General features: G+C 41.1%; 1 protein-coding gene across 2 annotated transcripts in view; it reads left to right on the top strand.

Annotated features, from left to right (window-relative positions):
• Nucleotides 1–965: 965 nt before the first annotated feature.
• The window catches only part of cables2b (Cdk5 and Abl enzyme substrate 2b), a 37,413-nt gene continuing 23,954 nt past the window's right edge, over nucleotides 966–14,424 (top strand). For both annotated transcript variants that reach the window (XM_026333042.2, XM_026333041.2), the window contains exon 1: nucleotides 966–1,650. In XM_026333042.2, coding sequence (XP_026188827.1) covers nucleotides 1,040–1,650 — 611 coding nt within the window. In that variant the 5' untranslated portion in view covers nucleotides 966–1,039. The remainder of the gene's footprint in view (nucleotides 1,651–14,424) is intronic.

Below are 14,424 nucleotides of genomic sequence, written 5' to 3'. Positions count from 1 at the left end.
ATACTTTTTCAGATTTCATGTAATATAATCTTGTCAGTCATAATGAACTTTGAATTGCACAAATGTGTAATGGTGCTATACAAAATAAAACTAATGATGGATAGACAAGACTTAGCCTAGAATATTTGTTATGTATTTCAGCAGGAGATGGGGTAGATCCTGGACAAGTTGCCAACCTGCATGTGTTTAGACTGGGAGGAAGCCCAGAGAAAACCCATGCAGATATGGGAAGAAAGGGCAAACTCCACACGGTCTTGTTGCTGTGTGGTGACAGTACAAAAGAAAAAAAAAATCCACATCCCCATGCCACCCCCGCCCACCATTAACATTTGACACATACACACAGACATCCAGTAATCCAATAATTGTTTCTTTTCTGTCTCAGTTGACCCATACACACAGACAAAAAACATGTACTATGATTTAAATATACCATTGTTTAAATGAATTTATACTGGGGATGGATAAAATGAGCTGATATCTGTACAGGATATCAATCCTGCTGTTGTTCCAGCTGAGCTGGAAGTTCACTTGAAGTTTATCTGTCGCTCTCCAGATGCAGAGGGTCAGTGAGTACATACTCCCACTCTACAGGGATTACAGTGCACTGAGTCCTACACATTATAGGCTACTCAATAGACTATCAGTGATACTACACAGTGTGGTCCACACCCAAGTTCACTTAACCCCATTTCACTCAGTCGTCTTTATTTTTTAAATAATATTTTAAATAAGCAATTTTGAAATCCTTGACTTTAAGAAAACTAATATATAAACTAGTGTAATTATTTGTAACAGAACTTATTGTAACAACATTTATGGTAAGAGTATTTACATATCTCTAATAGTATGTGCAGTGCACGGCGTCGGCGTGGCCAAATCCTCCCTGAAGGTTGGCGCTACACGTCATTACGTAGTCTCATTTGAACCAATGAGAACGCGGGAGGGCATAAAGCGGTCGCGCGCCGGGTAAAAGGGATTTGACAGTTGCAGGTCTCGAGCTTATTCTCCAGCATACTTCCTCTGTGGGACAGAGAGTATGGCGGTGGCAGCTACCTGTGGCCAGCCTCATGCCGCATTAACGGCCGCGGTAGGCGGCAGAAAAACGCATACTAACAGGGAGCACGGCCGGAGGAACCGGGAAAACTCTCGCCGAAGACAAGCCGCTCTTTTGTTTCTCAGTAACATTTCGCTGGACGGGCGGCCAGTCCAGAGTAACTCAGCTGAGAATGGAGCAAGGCGCCACCACAAAGACACCGATTTGGAGGGAGCTGACTCAGGCTCTACGACGGCGGCAGCGATCGGGTTGTGCACGGAGCTGGGTAACAGCAGCGGCTGTGGGACATTCTCGAGTCTGTCATTGTCCGTAAATTGCGGGAGCGTAAATCCCTCCTTGGCACCGAGGACAGGACTCCTCAACGTACCCTCTATCCTCGTCCTGCCTTCGGACACGGGGTTCAACGATGCGGGGAACGCGGAGGTGCTGCTGGAGTGCCGCAGGGGTTCGTTCCCTTCACCGGGGAACAGTAACCTGCTCTCACCGTCCCCGTCCAACACCAGCCTGCTACCGTCGCCGCTTGGACCTCGGAAGTCTTCCACACTATTGTCAGTTCAAAGCTGTAACTCGGTGTCATCAGAGCCCAGACAAAGGTGAGAGGAGCACGGCTGTGTTATTGTTTTTTGATCGGGTGTAATGTCATTTCAGCCACGGTTGACTTAGCATGTAGCGTTATGTGGCCGGTATTCACCTACAGAGAACACGGCTAGCTTAAATGTGACTGTTGTCATTGCACAAAGACATAAAACTTGTTCTTAAGTAACCGTTAGCGTGTACCTGGTCCAATTTAACTGTAGCTCTGAGTATTTACAGTCTTAGTCAAAAGATGAGATACTGTCTGACATAGGACTGTATTGTAAAGTCTTGGTTTTGTTTTTCACGGTTCCCTAAGTGAAATCAAGCGTAATTGTAATTCGCATTCATTCAGGAAGTTGAGCTCTTAAGGTATGTCATTGGTCATGATACAATTTTTGTCTGTATCCAATATTGCTGTTACCTCCCTGCCTCAAAGTAGGGGGGACTCAAAACATTGGCTGTAGGCATGTAAATGTATTGTGTCATGTCCTACAGTCCACCCACACACAGCTGGGGGTTCCTCAGAACAAGGTCTTTTGAATTACGTGACTAATGTCAGCTGACTTTAGGAGGTGAGGACATATATTATAAAAAGTGCAAGGTAACTTCTATCTCTAAGTGGCTATAAGACATTTTCAAAGGTTCATAATGGTTTATGTTATAAATACACTAAAGTCTAAATTGTGTCCATTTAGCACTGGGAATAGATAATAGTTAGGGATATTCTTGCTCAGATGCTGTCTCACACATTTCTCTTAATTGTATCATATTTTTTATTTAGTCAGAGTCCAAGTAGTAATTATGTTCATTCATGATTATCCTGTATTTGTGATGAACCTTGTAATCTATACACTGTCAGAATATCTCAAGCTCTCATATCCCAAGTTGATTGAAATTGACCAACACAGTGCAATACACATATATGGACATGTACTATGTAATATATTTTGTTACACAACACTGTCTGTAATAGGCATTTATGATCTTCAGTGTATTTTCCTATAATAGATTTTGGTAGAATAATACATTTATACTTGCCACACTAAGATATGAAACACTATTGTTTTGTTTCTATACTTGTACTTGTCAACTTTGAGCTTGATTGCATTTGTAGTCTAATAGGAAACATTTTAAAAAATAGTAGCCTGCTGGAGATGGTGGTGGCTTTGTAGAGAGGAAGTGAACCCAGGGACAGTTTAAAAGCCGTAAAAGACAACAATAAAATAGATCCAGATCATCTTCAGGTGGTTGTTTCTTGTTATAACTCGATAAGTTTGAATTATGTCTGCAGAATCAGGGACAAACTGGACGGAAGGACAGAAATGGACTGGATGAGAACAGAAAGATGATACAGCAAAAGAATAAGAGATGAATTTCTCATTATAAACTGTTAGTGTTGTTCTGTAAAGAACTGAGTGACAGCGTGTATGTGCACGTGGGTGCGTATGTATGTATTTATACAGCATGTCTTCAAAATGGTTCAGATGTACTGTGCCTGTGTGAGTGCTAATGGATAGGTCGGCTTTATCACTGTGTTGGAAGTGTATCAGAGAATGTCAACCGTACAGTGATAAACACCGCTTAACCCATTTATATAGCCTGGGAAATTAACAGTGTAAACATCTCATCAGTCAGACTGTCATCTTCAGCTCATGCTGAATGACTTCATTTTATATATTCAATGTGATGTTGCATATACAATCTTTCATATTTCATTCCAAGGTGATGATTACTAACAAAGACTAATTTCCACACAAACCCTATAAGGGTACATGCTTTAAATGATGGGTGGATGGAATTTATACACTAAGTATTGGTTTATGAAAGGTAGACTTTGGAATATGACATTCTCGATAGTTTTTTCATCTATTTATAAAAAAAATAATGTTTTGCTCATAAAGGGTCAAATCATAGAACATTACAGTTAGCTTTAGACAGAAAAGTTAAATATTTATATGCCGTGATTTTTATAATTTTTACTGAAATATCTATTAATGCAAATGTAAACTGAATATCAGATTAGTATTATTTCATTCAGTGAGGGTCCAGTGATCATGGGCCTGTAGTTGATGTTCCGGTTTTGTTAGGTTAATCCATGACAGATATAGAGGGTTAGTTGTTGTGCCAGGGGGAAACACTAAAGCTCTGCTGACCTGCCTAGTAGCCAGATGAAGACAGTCAGTCAGGCCTGTTACGCTGGACCTTCCCCTGGAGGGCATTGGGTGTTCCCGGGATTCTCTTGAAGTCAGTGATGTAGCGCAATATGTTGAAGACTCCACAGTAACTCATGAGGGTTGTTCCTGGTTTGAATCAGGATTTGGTTTTTACCCTGATGACACCAGGGCCAAGGCAACTCTCTGGACCAATTAGCTCATTTGACTAGGCAGCACAGTGGCTTAGTGATTAGAACTGTTGCCTCACAGTAAGAAATGTTCCTGGTTCAAAACCTGGCTGTAAATAGTCTGTGTGTAATGTATGCTTGAGCAGTTTCGGGTTCTCTCTGTCAAGACCTACCTAAGTCAAAGACTCCTTTATTGTCAGGAGGAAATTAAAGGAGCAGGTGAAGGTTAATTATAACAATTCAGGTAATTAAAGCTGCTGATATTTTGGATTATTTGTCATTAAGCTACTATTTTATTACTAATATATGATATATTCATATCATATATCATATTATATATGAACACTGTGGGTCTATCATTTAGACCATGATGAGGCAGCACACATCCCTGTGTTAGACTGGCAATCTATCCAGGGTATACCGTGCCTCATGCCAGTAAGCTGGGAGGGATAAGTGGTAGATATTGGATGGATAAATGGACGAGGCAACAGAATTACTACTGTGAATAATTTCACTACTAAAGTACCTGTGCTAAAGTACCTCTGACTTTCTAGGGTGAAGAAAATACTTAACTAGCAAGATCAGTATGGTTGATCAGTCAGCCTTCATGTACAAGTAGACACATGTTGTTTTTGTCCTTGGAACTTTTTTTTTTTTTTTTTAAATCTCTCATCTCTCTCTCTCTCTCTCTCACACACACACACACACACACACACCCTACACACATACAGATTGCAGATAACTTGGAGCAATGAGCGGCTTTGTTGCTGAATTTGTTGCCTGAAGCAGAAAACTTATCAGATTCAGCAGGAACACTAATTAGTTCAGAGTAAGACTCACCCCCTGGACTAACATGAACATACTTCCACACAAACACGATAAATCATGAGAATAAACACAGACAAACACAGGTGATCCATCTGATATTACCTGTGTCATGGTGTACATTTTTTTCTATGGTTGTGTGAAGAGATTTAGTTTGATGTCATCATTTTCAAGACATGTTGGCTGGTCCTCACAACTTCAAAGGACTTTTATGAAGGTTGAGGATTTAGGGCAAAGGGTAGAATCACATTAAGGTAAGTAAGGTTGGAGTTTGGCATTTAGCTTAGTTTAGTGATTTTTAAGTTAGGGTTTGCCTAATATCAACAAGTGACGCCACAAATTATAGAATGTTTCTCCTCAAAACTGTAGAAAGACAACTATGTCTGCGTATGTGTGGCTGTACTCCTGTCTTTATGAGGACCATTTTGATATAATGCTATTGGAATGAGGAGATTTTGATGAAGTTTGGGCATTTTTGCAAAGTGAGGACATTTTGGCTGGTTCTCATTTTTTATACTCAAATTTGAGGGTGTTTGTTTTTTAGTGTTAAAGTTACAATTAGTTTTACGTTAGAAGTTTATGCAAGTGTGTGTCTGCTTGTTTGTGATGTGCATGCCTCTACAGTGAAAAAAGAGCATAACCCCACTGCCCTTCACATCCATAACACACAAATATTTTCTTCCTTTTCTTCAGTCTACTGCTTTACTGTTCAGTGTTAAATTTCATCTTAGTTGGAGACCTAATCTCTTTTGTCTCAGCAGGATAAAGGTCCAGACTGTCCATTCTGGTCCTTTTTGGAATTGTTGTATGGTACACATATTCCAGGCATTATCATGACTTTGTGTTGTACATGCATAGTGTAAATCAGTGATATGATCGAGCTTATTAAAACCATCAGCTAATTGTAAATCCATGTCTACTCTTCGTGAAAACTGATTACAAAAAGGCTCTCAAACCTTGCTTTTCTCTGCCCGAAATACAACATGAGCATGATATTTTAAACATTTGTCTCGCTGGAAGAAGTCCTGTATTTAACAATGAGAGAGCACTAGTTTTGTTTTTTTTTTTTCCTTTTCACATTTCATTGCAATGTATGCATGCATTTCAATGCAAATGGTTTAGGCAGATGGCAACCTAAACTGAGCCTGGTTCTGCTGGAGGTTTCTTCTGTTTGTTGGGTTTCTATGTGAAGTGCCTCAATATGATTGTATGGTGATTTGGTGCTATACAAATCAACTGAATTCAATTGAAAGAAAAAACTGAATTGAAAAACTGAATGGAAAATTTTTGTTTTAAATTTGTCAACATCAGTGTAACCAGGTCATAGTCTTCCTTTGAACTTTCGTGTGTTTGTGTGTAGTATTGTGCTGTAAATACTGGTCTTTTTACAGGACGGATGCTTTCACTGTCCTCCTCCCACACAGATACACTCAGCCACATCCAGTTTGCAGAGACAGCATATTGGCTTCAACAAGGCTTTACAAATAGTTTGTCAAGTTCTGTTAGCCACTCTGTTGATAATTCAGCAATCAAAACACAAATCTTGGATGCTAAATATCTAACCTAGCAAGTTCTGCTTTCTAATAACATTAGTAACAGGGCATCTGCAGGAACCACTGAAGAAGAATGAACAACATGTCAGCTAGAGATGTTAATTCTGTCAGTAAGCTCTTATAAACTTTGGAAATTGGAGATGATGTGCTATTATGAACCATCTAAGTGTGGTATTATGTCTGTATCAGTCACTGAATGTTTTGCCTTCATGTAAACATACTTAGTCACACATATGGGCAGCTCACAGTGGTTCAAGGTACTCAGGAGAACTCTGAGGAGAAAGAACTCTTGAAATGGCCTTTGGTTATGTAGCTTGAGTTTTTAACCAAATATAGAGATGGTTCGTGTGTCTGTAACATAGTTTCAGAACAGAAGTTATTTCTTCCAGACGACCTTGTAGTGTCCACTGTCTGTCAGTGTCCGATGTGGGGACAGAGGTGTTCTCTCCCTGCTGCCTGTTTGTGTGTGTGTGTGTGTGTGTGTGTGTGTGTGTCTGTTTAGATAAAAGATCTGACATGCAGGGTGTACATACTGTATGTGTGTGTTTATAATATAAAGAGGACAACACAGTTGCAACTGTCTCTAGCATGCATGCTAGTATCACTCAACTTGTGGGGGCTTACGTCCATGCAGGGTAAGTCTCAAAGAAAATTAATTACCCACTACTTATCACAGGCATTTATAGCAATGGTAGAGATGCTTTAAACTATGTTACATTTAGTTCTGTGCTGCCTGGGAATGAGCACACACATGGAAATAGAAAACAGACTTGTTGGATGAATATTTATTCCTGCCTTTACAGAGGAAAAGAGCTACACAAATAAATAAAGCCAGTGTGTGTTGATAGCTGGTGTATGTGGACACTACTCTGAGCTGAACCATTCTGCCTCTGATCAGTGGAAGGAGCTGTGATTTTGCTCATCAAGTATTCAGACCTAAGTGGCTTAGGGACAACTCTGTAAATGTCCTAGAGACTCGAACATGGCTGTCCACCAACGGTCCCCATCCAACCTCACCAAGCTTGAGAAGTTTTGCAAAGAAAAATGGCAGAAAATCCGCTAATCGAGGTATGCAAAGCTTGTTGTGTCTCAAAGCTGTAATTGCTGCCAAAGGTGCTTCAACTAAGTACTGAGTAAAGGGTCTGTATACTTATGTACATGTGACATTTCAGTTTTTCCTTTTTAATAAATTTACAAACATTCCTAAGTGTGTTTTCACTTTGCTACAGTGGAGACAGTTAAAGTTGAACAAGAGACAGACGTGTGAGCAATGCAGAAATAATGATCTATGTGCAAGTTGAAAATATATCCACAGACAGTGTTACAGCCCTTGGCGACAATAATAAGCAGAGTCTCTACGAGTGCAGTGTGTTTAACTTGAAGTCAGAGTTGGTAGAATGACCAGCATCTTCAAAGCACCGTGAAAACTGAAATACAAATACGTATATGGGTAAACATAAACATTGCTGCATAACAGAGTTTCGCTTAAATTATCTGGCTCTTATAGTGTAAATCTTTGTATAGCAGCATTTTATGTTACTTGCAGGTCAAGAAAAATGGCAAAAAAATGTATAAACACGACACATAATGCATATGTACTTTCTAACGTCAAACATAACTTCACAGCTCGTGCGTTTTCCACAATATTATACAAAGAACAACATGTTTACGACCCTCGTTGTGCTCACCAAGGCTGCGATAATTCCAAGAAAAACAGTTTAACTTCATCTCCACTGCTAGCTCGAATGCACTTTTGCACCGGAATCACAGGTACCTGTGATTCACTACTGAGACCATGAGGCGAGTGAAACCCGTTTAGAAAAGTTCGAGAACTTAACATCCATGTTCCGGAGCAAAAGTGCTTCGGCACCCTTATGCTGAATAAGTAATAATGAATGTGTGATTATCTTGTTGGTCATTTACAGACCGTAAATAAAGCAAGTGAGGAAAAAAAACACAAGAAGGTTTAAAAAGAGACATAAATGATTAAATAATGAAAACCAAGGGCCAAATAAGCACAGAATAAAATCATCACTTTTTATTTAATCCGTATGAACTTAAGGAGAAGCACGTTTTCTCCTGTCTCACTTCATTACAGGTAATGCGATCCCGCCTCGTACACTGTTCACTGTTCATATGGAAATAATCTCAGGTGAGATCATTATGCGGGTCTTTGTCTGGTCGTTGAATGCATCTTTTGTCTTCTCAGGTGAATCACATGACAATTCATCCCCAGACACACCTTGCATATGTCTTTTCTAAACAAAAAGTGTCTTAGACAATTTAAATCAGTGTATTGTTTACTGTGAATGAGTGAACAAGATGACTTTCACATCATTGTGTAGTAAACACTTTAGCCTACAAGATGCAGTTCTCCAAAGTCTTGTGAACCAATGTTCTGTTTGTGTTTTATGGCCTTATTTCAGTGACTTAAAAATTGTAGTTTTTCACTAACCATGCATAAACACTGTTTTCTCAAAAACACAATCATGTATAAACTTGCTGCTCAGATATTATTGTAACCCAGTTTGTGCTGATTACAGTGTTATCAGACTTTAGACATTAATATGTTTAAAAGACACTGAAAAAAGCACAAATGTCAGGACATGTCAAAATTTGTCCAGGCCCCAAAACACCCTTAGACCCCAGAGGGTTAATTTAAGTACTGTTCATCTGAAAGCTAGTAGCCTTTAAAAACATATTATTGTCAAATGTTCCAGTCCCAGTTTAATCATCTGCCTTTTTTAAATCATTTTTCACAGAACAACATAAGAATACAGCATGACAGGCTTCTAGGTTTACTAACATAGTCTAGGCTCAGAATGGCCTAATTGCATAACTAACCTTTAATAGCAATGTTGAAGAGTGGAGTTTTGTCTAGGTACTCTGGTTTCCTCCCACAGTCCAAAAACATGTCTGTCAAGTTGATTGATGATGCTAAATTACCCATAGGAGTGAGTATGAGCATGTTTGATTGTTTGTCCCTGTGTGGCCCTGTAATGGACTGGTCATCTGTCCAGGGTGTCCAGGCCTTTCACCCAAAGAGAGCTGGGATAGGCTTCAGCCTATCCCTGTAACCCTAAATAGGAATAAGCGGGTATAAGAGAGTGGAATAGTTTAAATACCAAAGACCTTACAGCAAGCAAGAACAACCAAACCTGAAAAAATAAAGATGCTGTTTAATACTGAGGGATGTAATGATCTTATCTCATTCTGTGTAACACAAAAAGAAATGACTCATATATTCAGGCACAGGTGTTTGATGTTTCTGTGGAAAAGTGCATCAACAAAACTTGATGTGACTGTAATGTGGACAGGCTTGCTTTTTGTTTTGGCTGGCTGACCTTTAGTTTGATACACAGAGCTAATATTTACGTATTAAATGTCAAGTACTCAGAAAATCTCCCCACATCTCAAACTAGATACGACATCTTAGATGGTTTGGGACAAATGGACTTTATGATTAAAACTATTTCTAAAAAGCCATATTTGTGGAAAGTGGAATGATATGCATAGTCATGTTTTTAAGATCATCGAAACCCCTCAGGATATTAGTGAATGTGTAGCTAGTGTGCATTTTTATCTACACACCCATCATCATCAGGCTGTCCAGCAAGGAAACACTAGATTTTTCCATTCCCACACATGGGAAACTTTCCACAACATCCCAGAGATAAAGCAGTCTGGTTCTCATGGAAATGGGCCACTGCTCAGTCTGTTGTGATAATGAGCCTGCAGATCCACAGCTCAGATACTGGGACAAAATTAGAAAGACTGGGAGAATTCCTAGCGTTGGCTACCACACTCTTATCCAGATATTGGTGATGCTTAAGACTACAGCATTTTCCTATGGCATGTTTACTGGGGCAGTGCAGCATTTGCTATAATGATGCTTATTCTGAGTTTACGGTTTTTTTCTATTGATTTGAAGACAAAAACAGTGATGTTTTAGATTCTTATCACACAACACCACTAGGTGATCCCAGGTTCATTGTGCAGCCCATTGTGCAGGACAAGCCCATAAAGAACCCACTAGAGTTCATAGAGAACTATTTTCAGAGGTAAGAAGAACCAGGAATCCTGTAGCAGATGATCTGACAGCCTGAACGATAGTAGCATCTCCAAGGTGTTGCAGAGTACCATGAGAAACTGTGTGTAGGTCAAACTAAAGAGAACTGCTGGTTTAAGGGCAAAAGGAATTGATGCAAATACTGATTAGATTTAAGTTTTGGTCCCTTTATTGCACTTTGTATGAAGTAAATTGATGAACTATTTAAAACCTATGTGGAGTATTGTACATTGGTACAGATAATGGGTATTGTATATGTTAAGACAAATAATAAATTGCAGAAACATACAATAAATCATGCAATGTTTGTGACTGATTTCACTCAGTAGGTTTCGACATTTCCTTGTTTTGACTTGTGTTCATATATCATGCAATATTTCTCTTTATCCTAAACAGCTACACTAACATTGTCATCATCATCAATTAGGGTCAATGGCCAATGAGATCTTTCCATTTACCATAGAACTGAAACATTCCTCAACATTCTGGAATACTGCAGAAGGTTGGTTTCCATGGAAATGGAATGCTGAGAAGATTCCATCATGTGATAACAGTTACTGTAAATACCAAGGATAGAATAATTAGAAATGGACTCTTTGGTAATAATAGTGGACAGGGGAACCGCTGGTCTGGGTACTTTTAATTTTTTTTAATATCCAAATACAGGCTGATCAACATTGTTACTGGAACAGCTGACAAGCTACATTTTAGTACACTATTGACCCTAATTGTTTGTGGTGTTCTGGTCAGTTATAATTCTAAGAAACAGATGTAAATAGACACCATGCTCATTTCAGGTTTCCATACTTCCCAGAATGCTGACAGGGCTTCACAGAGAATAAGCACTGTTGTTACTGTGTGCAGGAAATAAGAGCATTATGGTTTGTTTTAGGTTGTTCCAATGAAAGGAAAACTGTTGACACAGCACTGTATTTCACACGTTACCAGTGACAGATCCACAAAATATACTCTGGTATATAAATGTCATGAGATGGATTTTTCAGTACCAGTTTTGTACTTTTATTTTGGTTAATTTTCTGTTTTCTCCTATGTTGATCTTGGGTAGTCTCCGGCATCCCAGTCGCCCGCGTCCCAGTCGCCCGCATCCCAGTCGCCCGCGTCCCAGTCTCCGGCGTCCCAGTCGCCAGCAGCCCAGTCTCCAGTGCCCCAGTTCCTGGCTAGCCTGTCAGTTGGTGTGCCCGAGTCCCTCCACTGCCCAGCCAGAGTGCTCAGTGCCGCAGCCACAGTCCGGGCACCGCAGCAGCCAGAAATGCCGGTATTGCAGCCTCGACGGCAGCGTCGCCGTTGCCCCAAGAGACTAACCTCTGAACCTCAGTGTGCTCATGACAGCTTCCCCGCTGAGGTTCCAGGTCTGTTCTCTGAACCTCGATGCATGGACGACAGCGTCCCTGCTGAGGTCCCCTTCGCGTTTCCGGCCAAACCTTTGCCAGAGTCCCTCCTGGATTCCCAGCCCAGAGAACCAGAGTCCCTCCTGGCTTCCCAGCCCAGAGAACCAGAGTCCCTCCTGGCTTCCCAGCCCAGAGAACCAGAGTCCCTCCTGGCTTCCCAGCACAGAGAGCCAGAGTCCCCCGTCGCTGCCCAGCCCAGAGAACCAGAGTCCCCCGTCGCTGCCCAGCCCAGAGAACCATAGTCTCTCCTGGCTTCCCAGCCCAGAGAACCATAATTCCCCGTCACTGCCCAGCCCAGAGTTCCTTGGCGTCGTGGCAAAGGCGCCCACGTCGAGGTCCAGCTGCCGCTTCCAGCCCCTCAGCGGCAGAGCAAGGTCCTCCGCGCCGATGCCCAGCCAGTTCCTGTCCCTCCGAGTTGTGGCCAAGGCGCCCACACCGAGCTCCAGCTGGTTCCAGTCCCTCTGCATCGCAGCAAAGGCACCCACGCTGAGGTCCAGCCTGTTCTAGTCCCTCAGTGTCGCACTGAAGGCGCCCATGTCGAGGTACAGCCCCCGGTACCAGCCCCTCGGCAGCGGAGCGAAGTCCTCTGCGCCAATGTCCAGCCAGTTCTAGTCCCTTGGAGTTGCGGCCAAGGTGCCCACGCCGAGCTCCAGCCGATTCCAATCCCTCGGTGTCGAGGCAAAGGCGCCCACGTCAAGGTCCAGTCACCGGTTTTAGAGTCAGAGTCCAGCGCTGCAGAGCCAGAACCAGAGCCAGAGTGCAGGGCCGCAGAGCCGGAACCAAAGTCTAGCGCTGAGAAACTAGAACCAGAGCCAGAGCCAGGGTCCAGCACAGTGGAGCCTAAATCCAACGCCGTCAATGCTACAGAGCCTGAGCTGCGCCTATTCCTCCCTTGCCTGCAGGGTCGTCTTCCCGAACGATCTCGGATCTTCATCCACCTCAGGGGCCGTCCTCCCGAACGGCTCCGGACTTTGTTCGCCCAAGGGGTTGACCTGGGTCCTACCTCACCTCCTTTTTTTTTTTTTTTTTTTTTTTTTTGCATGCAGGTATACATGACGACTGGCTCGCGAGTCAAACCGGCGTCACCTGCGTATATGGACGGACACACTTTATCAACATCACCACCACCAACTCAGAACAATGTAATGGTGGTTTGAGACAGACTGATTTACTCTTTTGATCTTTGATTCACTGGGGGACAATTTTTTTGGTTACTCCAAAACTAGTTTGACACATACAACTTTGTATACTAATATTGGCCTGGTTGGTTTATCAGTCTAGCTCTATTACACAGCACCAGTTTGTCACACTGGGTGTATCACCGGTAGAATGTTGAAGTGGGCCCGGTCAGGGAGAAGGTGTCTGCTGAAAAAATATGAATATATAGTTTATACATTTCACCATTATTTTTGTGCTTCTAGTGAAAAAGATGAACCCAACTATTTACCATCATGCCCACAACTGTCCAAGCAAATGCCTGTGAATATAATGATTTTTTTACACTAAAACAGTTTATTTGTCAAGTAATGTGGAAATGGCATTTTTCAGCAGAGCGAACATCCTCGTAAAGCCTGCAACTCAACATGTCAGAACATGTCAAATTACCCAGTCGTAACTACTGCATAACACATACAAACGCGCCCCTCAAACAGGGGAGTGCTGAACACTGACAGTGGAAGTGTGTGTGTGTGTGTGTGTGTGTGTGTGTGTGTGTGTGTGTGTGTGTGTGTCAGATAGTGAGCAGCAGTAATAAATTATTAAACTCCATGTGGAGCGGAATCATCTGGTGAGCACTAAGAAAAAAACAAAACGGTAACAGATGTATATGTATGTTTGTGTGTCGGTCTCTGTGTGTAAGCATGTGTCTTCATAGAAATCCATCTGTCTATTTGTGTTTACAATTGTGTAACTGTTCTTTTTCTTTGGACAAGGTCATAATGTTCTCCTCCAGTGACTTATTGTTCAAATTTGATTTAAGCAATTTCTGTTTAAAAATATATGCCACGTTGTCCTTAATACAGAGCTTATCAATCATTTTATTATATAATATATCAATATAATGATATCACACTAAATATTTTCTGGATTTCTGGGATGAACAACTGCAGTACTAATGTGTTTTGTTTTTTTTTCACCACCATGTAAATGGTAGAGTATCACATATCCTACATATTGCCATATAGTCAGAATTCTATGGTTCTATATCACTGTTGTGTCAGTCTGTCTTTACAAACAGAATATGATTACTTTTTTAGATTTATATGTGAGTATCACCATAAAAATGATAAGCTTTCGCAGTGTGGAATTATGCTATATTTTCAGAAAATATAGAGAAATCAGTCTGAAATGCATGTCAGTTTTGGATCCTTTGATTTGAAGCTGTTTTGCATACAATTAATCATGATGCTTTTACTGGCTTTGTTTATAAGATATGTGATCAAGTTATGGATATAAATGCTGACTATAGCACTGCATGCTGAAGGAAAAAGGGTTGCAGAGCTAATGACATTATTATGATTATGATTTTGATTTTGTTAAAAGCAGAAATATGAGCAAATGTTTTTGATTAGTGGAGGCTGACAGAAAAGGTTTCT

The sequence above is a fragment of the Mastacembelus armatus genome, chromosome 7 (genome assembly GCF_900324485.2).
Source record: "Mastacembelus armatus chromosome 7, fMasArm1.2, whole genome shotgun sequence".
Taxonomy (NCBI): domain Eukaryota; kingdom Metazoa; phylum Chordata; class Actinopteri; order Synbranchiformes; family Mastacembelidae; genus Mastacembelus; species Mastacembelus armatus.
Note: the sequence above shows the minus strand (reverse complement) of the source record. Positions and strands in the feature narration are given on the sequence as shown.